The 20,080-nt window shown below is 35.3% G+C and overlaps 3 protein-coding genes across 4 annotated transcripts in view; 2 read left to right on the top strand and 1 right to left on the bottom strand.

The window, feature by feature from the left end:
• The first annotated feature begins 5,707 nt into the window (after positions 1 to 5,707).
• On the top strand, positions 5,708 to 10,173 carry LOC133520594 (complex III assembly factor LYRM7). Its single transcript, XM_061855099.1, has 4 exons — positions 5,708 to 5,863; positions 6,241 to 6,384; positions 9,738 to 9,819; positions 9,997 to 10,173. The coding sequence occupies exons 1-4, from the start codon at positions 5,843 to 5,845 to the stop codon at positions 10,104 to 10,106; spliced, it is 357 nt and encodes a 118-aa protein (XP_061711083.1). The 5' UTR covers positions 5,708 to 5,842; the 3' UTR covers positions 10,107 to 10,173.
• Positions 10,174 to 10,606: 433 nt separating this feature from the next.
• LOC133520595 (NADH dehydrogenase [ubiquinone] 1 beta subcomplex subunit 2, mitochondrial-like) lies at positions 10,607 to 12,456 on the bottom strand. The gene is made up of 3 exons (XM_061855100.1): positions 12,261 to 12,456; positions 11,444 to 11,570; positions 10,607 to 10,833 (listed from the first exon to the last, which is right to left on the bottom strand). Exons 1-3 carry the CDS (start codon positions 12,353 to 12,355, stop codon positions 10,744 to 10,746), a joined length of 312 nt encoding a protein of 103 aa, XP_061711084.1. The 5' UTR covers positions 12,356 to 12,456; the 3' UTR covers positions 10,607 to 10,743.
• A 3,818-nt stretch (positions 12,457 to 16,274) lies between these two features.
• LOC133520586 (SH3 domain-containing kinase-binding protein 1-like) overlaps positions 16,275 to 20,080 on the top strand; it is a 40,536-nt gene continuing 36,730 nt past the window's right edge. For both annotated transcript variants that reach the window (XM_061855091.1, XM_061855090.1), the window contains exon 1: positions 16,275 to 16,465. In XM_061855091.1, coding sequence (XP_061711075.1) covers positions 16,441 to 16,465 — 25 coding nt within the window. In that variant the 5' untranslated portion in view covers positions 16,275 to 16,440. The remainder of the gene's footprint in view (positions 16,466 to 20,080) is intronic.

The raw sequence follows: 20,080 nt of genomic DNA, 5'->3' as shown, positions 1-20,080 counted from the left end.
CAAACCTCGAAATCTCTTGAACAGTCCTGAAATTTGGTACGTATGTAAATTAAAGGCCCCTCTTTCATGTCCATACCATTTGACATTTGGGGATCTCGAGGAATCGCAGCCATCTTAGAAAATGTGTAGCATAATTTTACCTTATCTAGAAAAATATGTTGTAAGACATCAACATTAAAGCTTATTAAATTCTACACTAGAAAGTTCTACATATTTTTGCGGAAAAGCTACATCTTGTTATAGAAAATACTTGCTGAATCTAGGTTTAGCGCTTATACACTTCCAGGGGACATTCTTTTAATAGGAAACTCGGAGGAATATGAATTACACTTTTGTCTATACATTTGTACATGATCCACCCCAATATCAACATTTTACTTGCGAATTCACCAGAAAGTAGGTTATGGGTTTAAGTACTGATGATTCAGTACACCCTGTAGCTTAGGATACTGGCCGGATTAAAAAAAATGATAAGTCACAGTCGAGTAAAATGTTGATATTGGGGTAGAACATGTACAAATGTATAGACAAAAGTCACAAAAGTGGAATTCATATTCTTCCGAGTTTCCTATTAAGAGAATGTTCCCTGGAAGTGTATAAGCGCTAAATCTATAGTCTGTACTTTTAAGTATTTAAATAAACGTAAACAAGATCTACCCTCAAATGACTCCTTAAGCCAGTTGAGGGTAGATGAGAAGATTAGACGATCAAATAATGTAGGTTAAAGTCAGGTCGTTCAGTGACAGATCCAGGCGGTTTTATATTTGGTTGGTTAACCAATAAATGTTATAACTACCCGAAAATGTACAAATTGTGTGTTTACGTTTATTTAAATACCTATAATAAATAATAATAATAAATAAATATTATAGGACATTATTACACAAATTGACTAAGTCCCACAGTAAGCTCAATAAGGCTTGTATTGAGGGTACTTAGACAACGATATATATAATATATAAATATTTATAAATACTTAAATACATAGAAAACACCCATGACTCAGGAACAAATATCCATGCTCAACACACGAATAAATGCCCTTACCAGGATTTGAACCCGGGACCATCAGCTTTCGTAGGCAGGGTCACTACCCACTAGGCCAAACCGGTCGTCATAAGTACCTCAAAGTCACCTATAAGTACATACTATAGATTCAGCAAGTATTTTCTATAACAAAGATGTAGTTTTTCCGCAAAGATATCTAGAACTTTTCGGTGTAGAATTTAATACGCTTCGCCTACACCATATTTTCCTAAATAACATAGATTTAGATTAGAGTAAAACGCAAATTTCTCCAAAATGGTACAAATTTTCCAATATGGCTGCGATTCCTCGAGGTCCCCAAATGTCTAATGGCGTGGACATGAAAAAGGGGCCTTTCATTTACATACATACCAAATTTCAGGACTGTTCCAGACATTTGATTTCGAGGTTTGTTCTATTCCGATTGTGCTATTATATAAATGTAGTGCATAATCCTTTACGATCGTATTTTCACGGAAACATACGAACGTGTCATGCTATTTAAGTCAGCCTCAGTACAAAAAGTACTGAGGTTAGCTGAAGTAGCATGACAAATACGAACGTTTCCGAGGAAATACGATGGTAAAGGATTATGCACTACATCTGAGGGCGTGCCACGAATACCGAAGTTCATAAATTGCGGGCAACTTTCTCTTTTACTACAATGAAGCCTTAATTAGAGTGACAGAGAAAGATGCCCGCAATTTGCGAACTTCTGTGTTTGCGGTAGGCCCTCTGTATGAAGACCTCACGAAATTTGGGGTTCTTGCCGGACCACCGACCAATACACTTGATATGCTCTATCTTAATATCTTATCTGGCTACGGCCCTGACGCCTCCTTAGACTTTAGGTATAACTGGTATAAATACTTGCTGGACAACTTTCAAACTTAATACAAAAATTGAATACGAAATAAAAATATATACCTATGTATTATGTAAACTAAGTACTTACTAAAAAAGATACGACTTGGAGGAGTAAAATATTAAACGACATTTTTACATAATAGTCGTGTCACTTTAATAAAAGATAAAACTTATATGAAGTTTTATGTCCCACTTGATTACACACGTTACACGTCTTTAATACGTTCAAAACACTAATAGCATGTGGTTGATGTGGTCTTGTCTTGTCAGCAAGTGATACCTACTGAAAGTTAGTCTTTTAGATCGTCATATATAAAGTCATGTGTATACACTACATAAGAATTCAAAATACAGCTTTCTCTGAACCAAAGGTTTCCTTTGGCACAATTAATCTTTGTGTTCCTAATAGGTACGTAGGATGTAGTGCAGGTACCTATTTAAGAAGTGGAGCCACCCAGATTTTTGATGCAGGTGGGGGAAGAGGGTTTTCACCGTCGGCGACGCCTGAGGTTAATAAATATTTTAAGTTTAGGTTCCGTTAAGTTTAGGTAGACCGCGGGCCGGGAGCATATTTCGTCAGTCATCACCTCCCGGCTGATACTTTGTCAAATGATAGTTTAGATGCTGTTTTAAATAAAATAAAAACCATTAGCCGTCAGCTATTCACATGATCATGTAAAAAATACGCGCCTTACCACTTTATGTCCGCAAAGTATGCGTAATAATATATGTAAATTGCGTAATCCGTTTATGGCGTTTCAGGCGATTCGTCTGATGAAATGCTATAAGCAAAGTTTCATGATTTGTTATTGCTATCATAAAATGGTAAAGCGCTTATTTTTTTTACATGTCGACGAGGGGGGGGGGGGGGGGGGGTTGGGGCGCATGTAACTCCTCTGTACTTGCCGGCGACATAGGCTACGGAGACTGCTTACTATCAGGTGGGCCGTATGCTTGTTTGCCACCGACGTAGTATTAAATAAAACCATGTTCATGCGACCAGCTGACGTTCATACCACCGCGACATAACCAGCTGACGATTTTTTTTAATAACCATATCATCTGACAAAGTATCAAACGGGAGGCGATGACATTTTTTTACGTGTTTCGATGGCTGCCATTCGTGCACTTTGGAAGTGTCTCTCGCGCAAACTATTCAGTTTAGAAAAAAATGATATTAGAAGCCTCAATATCATTTTTGAAGACCTATCCATAAATACCCCACACGTATGGGTTTGATGAAAAAAAATTTTTTTTTAATTTTATGACGTATTAAAAAAAAACTACTTACTAGATCTCGTTCAAATCAATTTTCGGAGGAAATTTGCATGGTAATGTACATCATATATATATTTTTTTGGTTTATCATTCTCTTATTTTTGAAGTTACAGGGGAGGGGACACATTTTACCACGTTGGAAGTGTCTCTCGGGTAAACTATTCAGTTTAGAATTAAATGATATCACACGTATAGGTTTGATGAAAAAAAAAATTTGAGTTTCAGGTCTAAGTATGGGGAAATGTTTTTTTTTTCTATTTTTGTGTGAAAATCTTAATGCGGTTCATAGAATACATCTACTTACCAAGTTTGAACCGTATAGTTTTTATAGTTTCGGAAAAAAGTGGCTGTGACATAAACGGACAGACAGACGGACATGACGCATCTACAAGGGTTCCGTTTTTTGCCATTTGGCTACGGAACCCTAAAAACCCAGGAAAATACTCATTTCAAAGGGCATATTCAAGGGTCATAAAAAGTGTAAAAGGCCAATTTATACAGTTCATTATAAGTTTTTTTTTTCATTTGTGTGTTATATTTCATATATTAGTCAATAATTTAGAATATTTTGTGTAAAAACCTAAACTGTTACTTTACGCTAGGGCTTGACAAAATGTTCATATGACTGTTTCGATACACACACATGTTCACAAGATATCATTAAGATATTAACCTTTATAACCGACTTAAAATAATAACGATTGTTATAATACCTTTTTTGAAGGTGCACTTGTTTAGCGTTAAATTTAAACTTCATTTTCCAACACAGTACTGACGTTTTAACCACTTTTCCACGGCTTTGCCGCCAATACAAGGAAACACAAGACAGCGTATACACACCCATCCGAACTTGTCAGTAGGAAAAGGCGCGAAATTCAAATTTTCTTTGGTAAGTCAACTCTTTGCGCCTACTGTTAACTCTTAGCATGTGTTTGTGATAACGACATTGCACATGTTACACCACTCACACGCGCATACGACAGAAATCTGCTTTATCAACGCGAGTCACCTGCTTTACCGACAGCGCCGCGTTCCTTAATGCTTGTTCGGACTAACTACGTTAGTAATTTAGTCAAGTAGCGAGTGTTTTAGTTACTATACGTCCCAGAACACCAAACCAGGTGCGAAAAATACAAAAATCGCAATGAGTGGCAATACGATTTTAAGTCGACACGAGTTGCGAATTACCTATTCGCAAATGTATCGTACGTTTTACAATACATATGACCCTTTAAATTTTTGACATAGTTACGTAATCTGCTAATTATCGCACAAGTGCGGTAAACTAGCTCCATATGTATTGTAAAATAAGTAATAATATATATATATATATACACATGTGTATATATTTGACCATTTTGATGCTGACTGTAACGTCTGTAGCCTCGGTTATCACTATCAGTATTGTTATTTACTATGCGTCTGCTGTAAAATAAAATTAAAGGTACTATAGGCGCTTATAGGGTCTAATAGTATCAATAATACTCATTCCTATAACATTTTTTTATAAAAACAAACACATTTGAAAAAGTAGTCGATAAAGCAGTTAAATATCGATAGATTATTAATATGTTGTAACGTGACATCACTATTTTTGTTCGCACATAGACAATTTATGCACACATTTCATTTTTGGTCACACTTTTGAAGTTTGACAGTCGTTCTATACTATCCTATTTCTATGGTTTTCATGTCCTGTCGTGGAAATCTGTTCCTATCTAGTACAAACTTCCACCTCCCTTTTCACACTTTTGAGACATCATTTTAGAGATAAAAACTATCCTATGTTCTCCCCCTGCTCCCGCTGAACTTAAATCTCTATACCAAATTTTAACTAAAACAAAATAAAAATATGTTTTTTCATATTTTATGTTTTTATTTCGGAATTGGTGTCAATATGATACCATAAATAAAATCGGCATCCCTGAATAAATAGCTAAGAATAATTGATAAATAGTAATGGTAATATATTTATTACTATTGAAAATAGCTTAAATCCAGGTTGTAAAACCGCGAGTACAAAATTGAATCCTCATGCCATAGCCATTTTGGTGGTGGGAAAGTTATGTATGTATGTGTGCGTATAAATGTGTATGCGTGGGTTTTTAGCATGTTTTTAGGGATGTAGACATGTCGATTTTAATTATGTTATATATCGATAATCTTTACAAAGTGGAACGAAATAACGATTAATTGAAGCGTCGATATCTCCACTAAAAATAAACATCATAGAAAAGCTAATGGGTAATGAATACTTTATATATAATAAAATATATGCATCATTCAAATTAATTATTGACAATAACAATATACATAATGGATATATACAGATGATTACTATAACTAGCTTATATCTAAAATAGGCCCTTGAGGCATATGCTGGCGGCATTTCCTCATTCAAATTATAACGAAATTTCGATATTCGTTTTTCGCGATAGGCCCTCAGTCATTTTAGCATAGGAAAATACGGCCGTGTTACGTTACCGATTGACAATGACAGTGACGTTTCTTTTGAAATGTCGCCGTACTGTCAGATCAACTAAAATATACATTTATATTATAATGACAAAAATAAAATAGTCTCATTACATACGAAACGTAATTTTTTTATGTTTGCCTGATAGCAAAGTCGTAGTTAAAAACAATCAGTATTATTCGCAATTGTTGCATAATGAGTAATCTTAGGAGAAATGTGAGAACGATTAATTTACTAATTATTTCAAAGAATTTGTAATTTTACTGGATAATATTCAATTCTTTATTACAGATAACAAATGATCCATATTACAATAAAATGATTAAAATAAGCTAAAAAAAAACAAAAATTAAAATTAAATTTAAATCCTATACAAATAAAAAATATACTACTCTCATTTACTTGTTACAAACTAAGCCTTTTATTAAGAGAAAAAAAATGGATAAACTATTGCGTACTATTTTAAACAGGTCATGACTAAACAAGATTGGTGCTGTTTTCAACTTCACATTCACTGCATGAATATATTTTAATGATATCTTAATAATTTTAAGTTTAAAATACTTTAAATAATCAATTTATAAAACTTTCAGGTTCTGCAATGCTTTAAAAAGCTTCATAGAACAAGGCTCGATGTGTTTAACGGAGATGAAATGGCATTAACAGCTGGTAGACTAAAAATAAATGAAGAATTCAAGAAAAACAAAGGAGTTGACAATGAAGAGGCAATAAAGGCCGTAAGTAACATAATGATAAAAAATGTCTAACAAATCATGAATCTAAAGCTATCAATACACTTTATTTGTTAGGGCCACTTTCATTTACAAATTAAGGGTAGAGATTTAAACAGCCCAACCTGATAACCAGTGATCGGTTTTTTGGATTCAACATGGGGTGAACGACCTCAATCATTATGTTAGTATGGATATGCCCGGGAATATATGGTTACTACGGGTTAATTGTTTGAATAAATGAATTCGTTATCAAAAAGTGAATTACACTTCTTTCAACTGAGAGGTAGTTTGAGAAAAACAATGCCCACAATGCCAAATGGTTTTATTGCTCACCAAAAATAATTAGAACTGAAATCCAGAGAAAATAATGAAGTGTCAATGTCAAGATTTTGAAGTATTTTTTCCATCATGACAGATATATAAGCTAATACTTTGTGGAGGTTTTAATATATTTTGCTGTAAATAAAATGTTGAGATTAGGAAAAGAATAGAAGTTTTTGTCTCAACTGGTTGCCATGTAAGAGTAAAAAATTCCTTAGAGATAATATAAATAGTTTTATTTTTGTACGGTTTGTTTGGTATCGCGGGAAACTGTCATATCTTATTAACTTTTCTACTTGATATCCCGCGAGGGAGAATCCAAATAACCGATCACTGCTGATAACAGACCATAAGGTGAACTAGCGGGGGGATAAAATATCACTAGGTAAACTCAGATGTGCTTACACACTTAAACCATCCATTTACTGCACTATTGAAATACCTACCTAAGCTTGGACAAATGGAGTTTTGCTAATCTAAGTTTTAGTTTGATATACAAAGACTTGATCTGATTTGATTGATGTGCATAGTTGCATAGACTATAAACAGCCAATTTTATATACTAATTCTGAGTCTAAGAATATTTATACTTCGTTTATTTTAGCATTAAGAGCCCTTATTTCTTAGAGCCTTCTCCAATTTCACGAAATAACGCTCGTTAGATGGCGTTGGCGCTCGGTACGCGAGTGCCGGCAACGCGACGCGCGTTTCAATGCAGAAAAGAATAATCTTGATAGTTTTCAATATAATTTCAAGCAACATTAATTTTAGTGTTATATCATATGGGCACTCTTATTTTATATGCTCAGTAGTAGTGTACAGAGTGTACTATAACATAACCCTTGCTTTTTATTCTATCTCTTTCACACCAATGGAAAATGAAATAGATGGTAAATGACTGCAGGCTATAAATAAAGAACATGCGCTTATGACTAAATTTGCAGAAAGTCACAGCATGAATTGTGTTGGCTAAGCACCCAGGGTGCCTAGCCAAGATGCCAATCGTTTGCGCATATTAGTGCGATAGAGAGACAGATAGTGTTTCGTTGTCGTAGCGTAAATGATTGGCATGTTGGCTATGCACCCATGGTGCCTAGCCAAGATGCCAATCGTTTGCATATATTAGTGCGATAGAGAGACAGATAGTGTTTTGCTGTCGTATCGTAAACGATTGGCATTTTGGCTATGCACCCATGGTGCCTAGCCAAGATGCCAATCGTTTGCGTATATTAGTTCGATAGAGAGACAGTAGTGTTTCGTTGTCGTATCGTAAACGATTGGGATGTTGGCTACGTTCCCATGCTGCCTAGCCAAGATGCCAATCGTTTGCGCATATTAGTGCGATAGAAAGACAGATAGTGTTTCGTTGTCGTATCGTAAGTAATTGGCATGTTGACTACGCACCCAGGGTGCCAAGCCAAGATTTCAATCGTTTGCGTATATTAGTGCGATAGAGAGACAGATAGTGTTTCGTTGTCGTAGCGTAAACGATTGGCATGTTGGCTATGCACCCGTGGTGCCTAGCCAAGATGCCAATCGTTTGCGCATATTGCTATAGAATCTCACACTATAATTGGCTCTGTGTCACTATTTATGTTGTTATAAGCATAGTTATAGCTGTTGGTTCTCCATGTAAAATAAATAAATAAAAATAAATAAATATTAGTGTGATAGAGAAACAGATAGTGTTTCGTTGTCGTAGCGTAAACGATTGGCATGTTGGCTACCCATAATGGAGTTATGATGAGTAGAATTGCCGTTCTGATGACCAACTCCTGACTCTATCATGACACCCTGGACCTCATCTAGATCGATGGTGCTCATCAAAGCAAATCTATTGAGCCCAAACACGATGGAGTTATGATGAGTAGATTAGGAGTTCTGGTGACCAACTCCTGACTCCATCATGAGACTGGACCTCATCTAGATCGATGGTGCTCGTCGGGACAAATCTTTTGAGCCCAAACACGATGAAATTATAATGAGTAGTTTAGAGTTCTGGTGACCAACTCCTGACTCCATCATGAGAACCTGGACTTCATCCGGGTCAAAAATAATAATGCAAACCCTAACGTAATTTCAAGAACACTGAAAATCTATCAGTAGGCGAGAGTGGGTTGTTAAGCGTGGTGTAAAAATGTACTTTTTTAACATTTTCTAATCGCAGCATACAGCACTTCTCGGAACTCCGTAGCTGATTACGAACGCATAACAATCGAGCACAAGTCCGTCCTCTAAGCGCGGTCCGCGGAGGAGACTGAGAGCGGAGCGCGGCGTGGCGTCACGTCGGTGCAGCGTGATTTACACGTCTTTAAAAAAAATATAAATTTACCGCAATGTAGGTCCCATAGTTATGATTTTTTTTCATGGGTTAACATAAAGTTAAAGTATGCTATAATATTATTGCAAAATATACGTACAATTTGCTGAAAAAAATATAATATAACCCTGTTTTCGTCAAAAAAATTAAAAAAACTCGGAATTTATTTTATCAATTTTTTCAGATGAATCTTCCATTTTAAATCGTTCCAGCCCCTCGTACAAGATATGTTAAATCAAATTGTAATCAATCATGTACCAAATAATTCTTGTTAACTGCATAATTGAGAACCGAAACGACGCTTCTCATTGCAACATTTGAAAAAGACTCCCAAGAAAACTCATTAAAAAAGAGGTTTAAAAGAGAAAATGAAAATGTGAACTGTTCAAGCCTAGTTTAGGAAATGATTATTTAAGTACGTTACCAGTTTTTGAATAAATACTAATAGTTACGTCGTAATCTTGAATGAAAAAGAAAGGATGTTACAAAATACGCTCGTCTGTAGGAATAAGGCCTCTTAAGCAAAAAGACTAACAATATTGACGTGACTTTTCATAGGAAACAAATAATGTAAATGATCATATTATGTGCTGTTACATATTTGCTGTAACTTATTTTTTTAACATGTTTTTCAATAAAAATACATGTAGAGATTGCTTACCTCATTTCTAATGCTAAAACAAAGATGTAATAATAGTGATGCTTTTAATTTCAGATGATTGCCTTTGGAGAAGATGTAGAAAAAGAATTAAGGACACAAGTAATACAAGCAAAAGAGATTAAACCTGGAGTCTTTGGTAAGCATGTTGCGTAATATATCATGGTGTATTCCTTCCTATTTGTCCCCGCCTCATGTATGGCGGCAGTCACATGGGACAGACACAAATGGAAATACATCAATATTGTTAATTTACGTGTATGAAATTAAAATATTATTAATAGTTTACTGTATAAATAACTATCTTCTGTTTCAGAGGCAAGAATAACTAAAGACACATTAAAATTAGAAAATTTACCATATGATGACAATGCAATCATAGAAAAGGGTACGGGAACACCTTGTTGTCAGAGTCGCCCAAAGTAATTACGTTGTCTAGTAGTAGATGTTTAGATTAGGGAAATAAGAATAAAGTTATGTACCTGAAAATGTATTAATTTTTTATTTTTATTTCATAGTTATATTTGTACTATTGATAGAACAGAACTAGGATAATATTTTGAACTATAATATTTTGTACTATTGATAGAACAGAACTAGGATAAAGTATAGTATGAATTTTCTGAAATGATTTTTAGGCCTCGGCGGCGGTTACCGTTGCTACTGACTGAACTGGTACAAACTCGTTAAAAAATAAATTTTACGTCCTATTTAAATGGTTCAAATTAATATATAATAAAAAAATTCTATAAATGTTGTATTGACTTGTAAAAGAGCCCTTGGGGGCCTACTTGCAGAAAAAAATTTGAATTTTGAATTATTCAGCCTGATCAACGATTTTCTAGCTAATTTTCTTATACTACTAGATTTAGGAAAAAACAAATGCTATTGTTTTTTAATTTTTTATTTATAACATTAATGAATCATGCTACATTTAATTTAAATAAATCTGTACAATCATTAGCTTATTTGACTATTGTAATTCTGCTACCTTAATGTTGAGAGGAAAGTATCACATAATGTATGTCTTGCAACAAGCTAATGAATTAGTTCATATTTGATTCTATTTATGCTTCAATGGTCCAGCTGAATCAGGAGGGATGCCCAATTCCGAATCAGTCCAGGTGCTTGGGTCAATGTAAGGCCATTCTCCCTGCAACAAGCATACCAGGAATAAATATGTTGTACCGTTTTCAGGAAACTATCAGTTTATTATTATTATGTCCATCAATACAATTAATAAACAAGAACATAATAGATGTTAGCAAGCACTACACTCTATAGTAAATTCCAGTAGGAAAGGGAGTGGTATAGTTATACAGATAAGTCTAAATGTATCCAGGGGTCAGAAAGCTTTTGAAGACAAGAGCCAGCTACAATGGTACTAATCAGTTTTAAGAATGTAAATGTCCTACAGAAGTTGATTTGACAAGTCTTAAGTCCCCTGAGTACAGTGGCAATTTGCAGGCTTGGCCGCCCATGGCCTCAGGCCCTGTAGTAAATACAAGCGGGTACTACTAGTTTTCTTAGCACCCATCATATACACTGCCACTTTGTAGCTGCCCTTAATGTCTTGTCTGGGTCTACTGTGCCTTAGGGCAAATTTGCCACTGCCCAAGTGTTAATAGTTTGGGTGCCTTGAAAAACCACAGTTGCAGGTACAAAGACCCGCATGCTGTTTGCAGACTTAGGATAATGCTGAATACAAATACAACCAAACCAGTTACTGGAAACAGAATGCATTGTGCTAGAGCTACTCTTACATAAACATGTTCAGGTTCAGTAAAGATATGGTGAAGGATCCACCACCAGCAGAGTCCACCAATAATGTTGGCTTTCATCTCCACACTCTTAGATGGTAGTGGTGGAGGCACTCGGTATGACCAAGAACTGAAAACATAAAAATAACATTCAAGGGTGTTGCCAGCCGATTCATATGGCCATGCCAAGGGGAGGGGGAGGGGCATACATAAAATATTATAAATTTATAACATAACAAATAATCTTTTTAACAGACCAGGGTGCGTAGCCAACATGCCAATTGTTGACGCTTCATAGTGAACAAAATGCAATTGTTACTGTCTAACTAATATAGAAAAGTAATAGAGAGAGACAAAGCATTTCATGCCATAGCGCAATTGTCACGTGTCGAGGCACCCAGATCCAAAAATATCCATAATTCAAACTTCAATGCCACTTAAAAGTGCTGAAAATTGCATATGCATGTATTATGCATAATGTAACAGGTTGCCTCAGAATTCACAATATAGTGCCATATAAAGGGTTAAATTACTTACTGCAATAATCCTGTTTCTATACTACAGTTAACGAAACTAAGAGGAAAAAAATAGGCTCCAAAAAGGGTTATCTGACAATACAGGTAAAAAGCTGGGGAACATGACAATGTTTAAAATTTGTTCCTGTAAAAGTGGGGGTGTTTCCATACATACAAAAATATGGTAAGCGTTCAGTTCAATCTACATAGTGTGATAAATTGTGATTATAAATAATGATTTAAGGATGAAGAATAGGTCTTCGTTATCACATTTTCTTTGACATCAGTGACATAACAACACTCACCCATGTCCAGAATTTCTGGTAGATTGGTTAGAGTTTTTAGCAGTATTTCTTATGCTATTCAGTAACAACGCTCGTGAGAGTACGGTCCTGTTCATTTTGTGAACTGGTTGTTTAATTTCAGTATATTTTAATCGAAAATAAATATCCACCGAGTGAACTCGGTTCGTATTTGTATGCCATAGAGTAAACAGGATTTGAATCCAGGAATAAAGGCATTTATCAACAACGCAATAAATATGTTTCTACCAACATAAGGATCAAATACAGAAATTTATAAAAAGTAATAACAGCATCAACGTTGAAAAAAATCTACTCCTTGTAAAAATAAAATGATTGAACTATTTTGGCAAGCCATTTCCGTCAGTAGAAAAAGGCAGCAATTTAACCCATTCATTGCCGAAGACGCGAATTCGCGTCCTATGTATGTGTAATCGTAATGCCGAGGACGCGATTTCGCGTCCTCGAGTTATTTGTTTTTTTTTGCTAGAAAACAACTGTACTTAAATGCTGATACCAAAATGTTACTTTGTTTATGAAGGATAATATTATACTGTTGCTGGTTTTTGGATTCAGTGCATCTGTAATTTTCATAATTCTTATCTCGGATGCCGAAGACGCGAATTCGCGTCCCATGTTATGTGTAATCGTTATGCCGAGGACGCGATTTCGCGTCCTCGAGTTGTGTTTTTTTTTTGCTAGAAAACAACTGTACTTAAATGCTGATACCAAAATGTTACTTTATTTATGAAGGATAATATTATACTGTTGCTGGTTTTTAGATTCAGTGCATCTGTAATTTTCATAATTCTTATCTCGGATGCCGAAGACGCGAATTCGCGTCCCATGTTATGTGTAATCGTTATGCCGAGGACGCGATTTCGCGTCCTCGAGTTGTGTTTTTTTTTTGCTAGAAAACAACTGTACTTAAATGCTGATACCAAAATGTTACTTTATTTATGAAGGATAATATTATACTGTTGCTGGTTTTTAGATTCAGTGCATTTGTAATTTTCATAATTCTTATCTCGGATGCCGAAGACGCGAATTCACGTCCGATCGTAATTCCGGGGTCGCGATTTCGCGGCCTCGTTTTTTTACTAGAAAACAACTATTTATTTATTTTTTGAAGGAGAATATTATACTTCGGTTTTTGGATTCAGTGCATTTGTAATTTAGAAAAAATAGTTTTTGCTAGAAAAACACTTATTTAAAAAAACTTATCCCGAGATGTAATTTTTAGAGACAAATTGTATACTGTTACCGGTTATTAAAATAAACACATTTGTAATACTCAACATTTTCATTTCGGGTGAAGCGGAGGCGGATTCCCGTCCATTATGTTTATATTAAGTAATTGTCATTTACCTTTTATCGCGAAAAATATTTAATGATAGTAATTTAATCATGTGCCATATACTTTATAAGTGATTGTGGCAATTAATAATACAAACTACTAAAATAATTTAGATACGCAGACATGTTTATGTCCAGGGGTACTAAACATTTTCGACTGTATATTTAACTATAATAAAATGGGTTGCATTTAATATTTAAAGTGTGAAGAAAATAATGAAATGAGACCATTTCTAACCCCAGCTCTCTAAGTCACTTCAGGCCTATATCTATTCTTCCATTCATGTCCAAGATACTAGAGGCTGCAGCACATAACCAAATTTCAAAATTTATCTTTTCCAACCGTCTGTTGTCTCCATGTCAATCTGGGTTTCGGGCGGGGCATAGTACGACCACCGCGCTTTTGAAAGTCACTGAGGACATAAGACAGGGCATGGAATCCTCGAAAGTTACAGCGCTTGTTCTCATTGACTTCTCGAATGCCTTTAACGTTGTTGACCATGACCTTCTATTGGCTGCTCTTTCCCATCTCAGGTTCTCATCAGAGTCAATGGCATGGTTTGAATCGTACCTGTCCGGTCGCTCCCAAGCTGTCCGTAGAGATAGGTGTCAGTCTGATTGGTGTGATCTGAACACTGGAGTACCGCAAGGTGGTATTCTCTCTCCATTGTTATTTTCGGTGTTTATTAATTTCATTACACACGGACTCAAATGCGACCATCACCTGTATGCAGACGATCTGCAATTATACGCCCAAGCCGAGGTAGCGGATGTCAATTCCGCAATTGAGGCTATCAATGATGATCTGGATCACATAAGTGATTGGTCTAGTTCTTTTGGCATCTCTGTCAACCCTTCTAAGTGCCAGGCCATCATTCTGGGTAGTCGATGGCAACTCTTAAAGTTGAATGCACTTTCTGTTGCACCGATCATTTTTGACGGCTCGGTCATACCTATTTCGAGTCAAGTGAAGGACCTCGGTTTAGTCATTGACAGGCATCTCTCATGGGACGGGCAACTTTCGGAAGTGAGCCGGAAGGTCACTTGTACCTTACGCACACTCTACCGTTTCAAAAATTTTCTTCCGGTATGCACAAAGAAATTGCTCGTTCAAGCACTCATCCTCCCGCTCATTGATTATGCTGATGTGTGTACAACGAACATGTGTCAAAATTCTCTCAACAAACTCGATCGACTCGTAAACAATGGAATACGCTTCATTTTTGGAATTCGAAAGTTTGATCATATATCTAGCTACCGTCGCCAGCTCAAGTGGCTTCCATACGTCAGCGCCGTTCCTTTCGAATACTCTCCTCACTTTTCTCTATCCTATTCGAGCCCTCCACTCCAGAATATCTCAAATGTAACTTCAACTTTATGACCCCCCGCCCAGGCTGCGAGCTGCGCTCTGCCCGTTCTCTTAAACTCTCTGTTCTCCCTCACCATACTGGTTTCCTAAAGTCTTCTTTCGCTGTTCAAGCAATCCGTCTTTGGAATGCGCTTCCTCTAACGATTAGACAAGCCGCAAACAAGCTGAATTTCAAAACGTATTCTCTACAAGCACCTGCTAGATACTGTCTAGTGGGACCCCCCCCCCCCCCCCCCCCCCCCTCTTCCCCCCTGCCCCGCACACATGCAGAAGTATATTTATGTATATTGTATAGTATATTATGTAATTAATTTGTATATGTATTTATAATGATAATTTGTGTAGTTTATAAAAGTATTATATATATTACCTATTAGTTTGTATACTGGCTTAGTAGTATTAGACTTAGTATTTAATTTTGGAATATTTTTTTTCACACTGCACCCACCTTAGCAAATTTCTGTTTGGCCCAGTGGTTGACTGGTAGAGAATGCCTCAAGGCATTAAGTCCGCCTATTGTACGTTATACTTGTACTTGTGCAATAAAGTTTAAATAATAATAATAATAATAATTTCTTTTTATCTACTATATACTAAGTTTTGTTACTAGTCACGAATAAGAAATTATTACAACCAATATTATCTAAACACTTGCTTTAAACACTTTCTTTAACTTTTATAATCTTACTAAAAACCATTAAAAACTCATATACGTCTGAAGTATACGGCCGTCACGTCTATACTGAATACGTTTTCGACAAAAACTGTTTTTAGGCGCAAAAATTTCACTTACGATGCCGAAAACGCGAAATTGCGTCCTTGACAACGTAATGCCGCGGACGCGAATTCGCGCCCTTGAAATAGGTTAACCTAATGCCGCGGACGCGAACTCGCGTCCATGAAATGTTAACGTAATGCCGCGGACGCGAATTCGCGTCGTCGCGTGGAAGGCGGCGGCACTGCGTGATGAGTAAAAATATGAGGCGTCGGCAATGAATGGGTTAAAAAAAGTAAACGCGAAGGGTTGTCTTACAATATAAAACTTTAATTTTGCGCCTTTTTTATCGACAGTAGGTTTGCCATAATATTTTTTTTGCACATAATATTTTAAATATATTTGGTTGTGTTTCTTCAAAAACAGTATTTGTTTATAAAGAAATTACATGGTAAAATCCACAAACAAGAAATGAAAACATCGCCTCCATTATATTCTAAATGTACCCCATTTCAAGCCCGTCAAACCCAAGTCAAACCTTCAGTGCTATCTGTGGCATTCTGTGGTAGCAGCTAGATTGACGTGATTAAAAAAAAACATGTCGAGTTACTTCTCGCGCTTGCCCTTATTTTAATTTTAGTCGTGTTGTGTTCATTGTAGGTCGTGGCGTAAATACTAATTCGGTTACAGGCAGTGTTATTGGTGTTTGTGTTGTGAACATGTGATATTTATTTATAACAAATATGGAGACCAATGCAAATCAGAAGGGTATGTAATATCTTAACTTATCGTCTTGTTTGTGTATGTAATAAAATAACTGTACCGTTCGCGACATCAATTCAGCTGACGTAGTTTGCCCTAACTTATTTTTGATGCTCATGCATTAAAGTTTTACAATAGTAATTACCCGGAAGTTCCATAAATCTAAACGGTCAGCGGTCTTATATGACAATTTGCAGAATCTGCTTCGCTGGATTTATCTTATCGTTTTATAGTGCTACGTATTTTTAGGTATAGTTTTTGTTTAATCTCAGTATTGGTAATATTGGTATGATTAAGTATGTATTGAAGTGTTCTTGAGTCTGTTGAATGACTCATACTGCTGGCTACCTATGTGATGTCATATGCATGCGGAATTCTAATAAACATAACGCGGACGCACCTTAATACAGCATTTGAAAGCTTCTCGAGTTTCGCAGCAACATTTCATAACTGTATTGAATTGAAAAAATTGAGCTGTACTGTATTTCTCAAGTATAAAGTTCTTGGGAACATATGTTGAGTCAACTTTGTATTGTTTGTGTGATAAGCATGTAAATAAGGATTCATAAAGGAGCAGTGACTCACAAAACGTTGAGGATTATTACAGACAGTATACAAAACAAAGTACAGTGTACTAATAATTCCTTTTTTGGTTCAAAATCTGTCATTACTTGATTAAGCATCAAATTTTAATTTTTTTTATATTTAATCTAACGTTTTCAAATAGAGCATGTAGCCCTATTTGAACACTTCATATCTTTGGTCTGGGTCACTGTTAGTTATCATGAAAATCATTAGGTAAGGTAACAAATATTTATCATTTTTATTATTACTCAGTTATTAAAGGCTTTTTCATTTTTATTTATTTTAAGGTAACAAATAGTGATGATCTTAATCTTTGTTTTCAATGTTCTTTATTTATTTTAAAAGGATAGTTAAACATCAATGTATATAAATAAGCTCAATCCCTCATTTGCTAACCCTTGGAGTGGTAGACCGTCAACTCCCGACTGATAATGTCATTTAAATTTCAAATTTGATTAATTTAAATAAAATCTAAATTCCAATAACTCAAAAATGACATATGCTACTTGAGGAGATAAGAGAAGGCTTGCCTAACAGTGTGACATAGGTTAAATTGATATAAAGTTTGGTTCATTTATGTAGCATGACCGGGGATATACACGGTGTAACACGAGGAACCCTGAAAGATTTAAACAGTGTATTCCTGAGCTCAGAAAAAACTTAAAATGTCATATATTTTTTCCGGAATTTGCCTAGTTTTAGAGTTAATACCAAAAAAAAAAATATCTTCATATTATTCTTCTTTTGGCCTCAGAAATGTGTGGCTAAAATCTTTCGGGTTCCCCGTGTTATACCGTGTAAATACAACACATAGAGGCCATTTGTAGAGCTTTTATTAAATAGATTTGGTGCTTCTAAAAAGTATCAGTTTTATGTTTTTATTGTAAAATATTGGAACACTCCTATGAGCCCCGATGTATACACCTCAGGCCAAAAGTATGGCAACAGTATTAGGCATTTGATTCCAGGCATTGAATTAATAAGATTTGGATTGCGAGTTCTTTTTACAGAGTAAGGATAACATTGTTGTATCTAAGACAGAATAGTTGTATAATACCAGTAAAAATTTATGGTTGCCAAACTTGGGCACTTACAAAAAAGCAGCACCAAAAACTTAATGTGTGTCAAAACCATATAGAAAGAAGCATACTTAATATAAGACTTAGAGACAGTCAAATTGTCCATTCAAAGAAAAATCTAAAACAAAAACAATAACCAAAATAATAAAAAGAACGAAAGTGGCGCTGGATGGGCCACATGATGAGAGAAAACATAGATAAGTGGTCTAAATTTAAATAAATGACTAAGAGATACTTAATAGGTATTATAAAATATTATTTGAAAATGTTAACTTCTCTCAAACTGTATTGATTATATTCAACAAAATTATCAGTCAAAGCCCTGTAAAAATAACAAGCAATACAAAATTATAAATTCAATGATATTTACAAAAACTTTATAATAATAAGACATTGAAATCAGATGCTTAATATTCTGCGTAAATTATTACGATTATGTTATCTTGATTTAGATAACTGACATGACAATTTAGTAACCAAAAAAATTAATAGGTACTACTAATAATAGGTATTAATATGTAGGCATAGGTACTAGGTTATTGACGACCGGTCTGGCCTAGTGCGTAGTGACCCTGCCTTACCTGCCTACGAAGCTGATGGTCCCGGGTTCAAATCCTGGTAAGGACATTTATTTGTGTGATGAGCATGGATATTTGTTCCTGAGTCATGGGTGTTTTCTATTTATTTAAGTATTTATAAATATTTATATATTATATATATCGTTGTCAAAGTACCCTCAACACAAGCCTTATTGAGCTTACTGTGGGACTTAGTCAATTTGTGTAATAATGTCCTATAATATATATATTTTTTATTTATTTATTTATGATACATATAAAACATCAAAGACTTTTTCATTTATTTAATTGAGCCTTTATATTGCCCACTGTTGGGCACAGGCCTTTTCTCATACGCGAATGAGCTTGGGCTATAGTCCCTTATTCATATATATGTAAGACTAAAGTATTAAAACCCAGAAATGAATTTCTCTGGGACTTTACCCTGGTAGAGTCACGGTAATGTACACCTAGCATCTTTCATACCCTCACTAAATTAATTGACTTACGAGGATAAAAATATTGAAATATCCTCAACAGAGGATAAAAGTGTGATCATAATATTTACAAGAATCATAGAATCAAGTTCACTAAACAGCTTATTATGCCATCATTTGATGGTCTTCATTAGCAGTCCTACGAGGGGACGATCCAAAAGTAATGATACCTAATCTGTAATGAAGGACATGTTAAATGTGTTTTTTTTCCTATCAATTTAATCTAGGCGATACAAGTCTATACACACGCATAGACCATCATTTCTCAAAACCAAGAATTCCTTTTAAAAAAAGTGTTTACCTTGACCCTTTATATGCGATAGCGGCCATTGCCTGGCTGTTATCCAAAAATTTGTTGCCGCTAAGATCTTCCATTAGCCATAAAAGACACTGAGGGCTAGATCTCGCGAATATGGGTGAAGTTCTAGCAATTCGAACGGTGCGTTGTCATTGTGAAGTTTACCTCGCTGGGGTTTTCTTTGATTGCTTCTGCACATATGGTCAATATAGTAAGAGCCCGTAATAGTACTTATTTCCTTTTTCCAGGCATTCAATCATTATGACTATCTCGGCTTGTCGTTATCTCAGCATCCCAGAATGCAAAAAGCCATGACCTTCCATGCTGATCTTGCGACCTTAAATTTCTTCGGTACCTATAGGGAAACTCGATTGCTCCCACGTCATGGATTGACTACTTATCACTGGTGACAAACCGACGCAAAATTGTTTAGGAATCAGTTTGATATTTGTCGAGATTAGTCTTTGAAATCTTATATGTATCGTATTTTCTTATGTTCGGCCATTAAATTTTTTACATTCTAGGCACCCAACAAGTGGGGAGTTTTAAATGCAGTACATCAGTTAAGATTCTTTGAATACTGCTATACGATATCCTCAACTAGA

Source organism: Cydia pomonella, chromosome 8 (assembly GCF_033807575.1).
Source record: "Cydia pomonella isolate Wapato2018A chromosome 8, ilCydPomo1, whole genome shotgun sequence".
Lineage (NCBI taxonomy): Eukaryota > Metazoa > Arthropoda > Insecta > Lepidoptera > Tortricidae > Cydia > Cydia pomonella.
The sequence above is the reverse complement of the archived record's forward strand: the minus strand, read 5'-3'. Positions and strand labels throughout refer to the sequence as shown.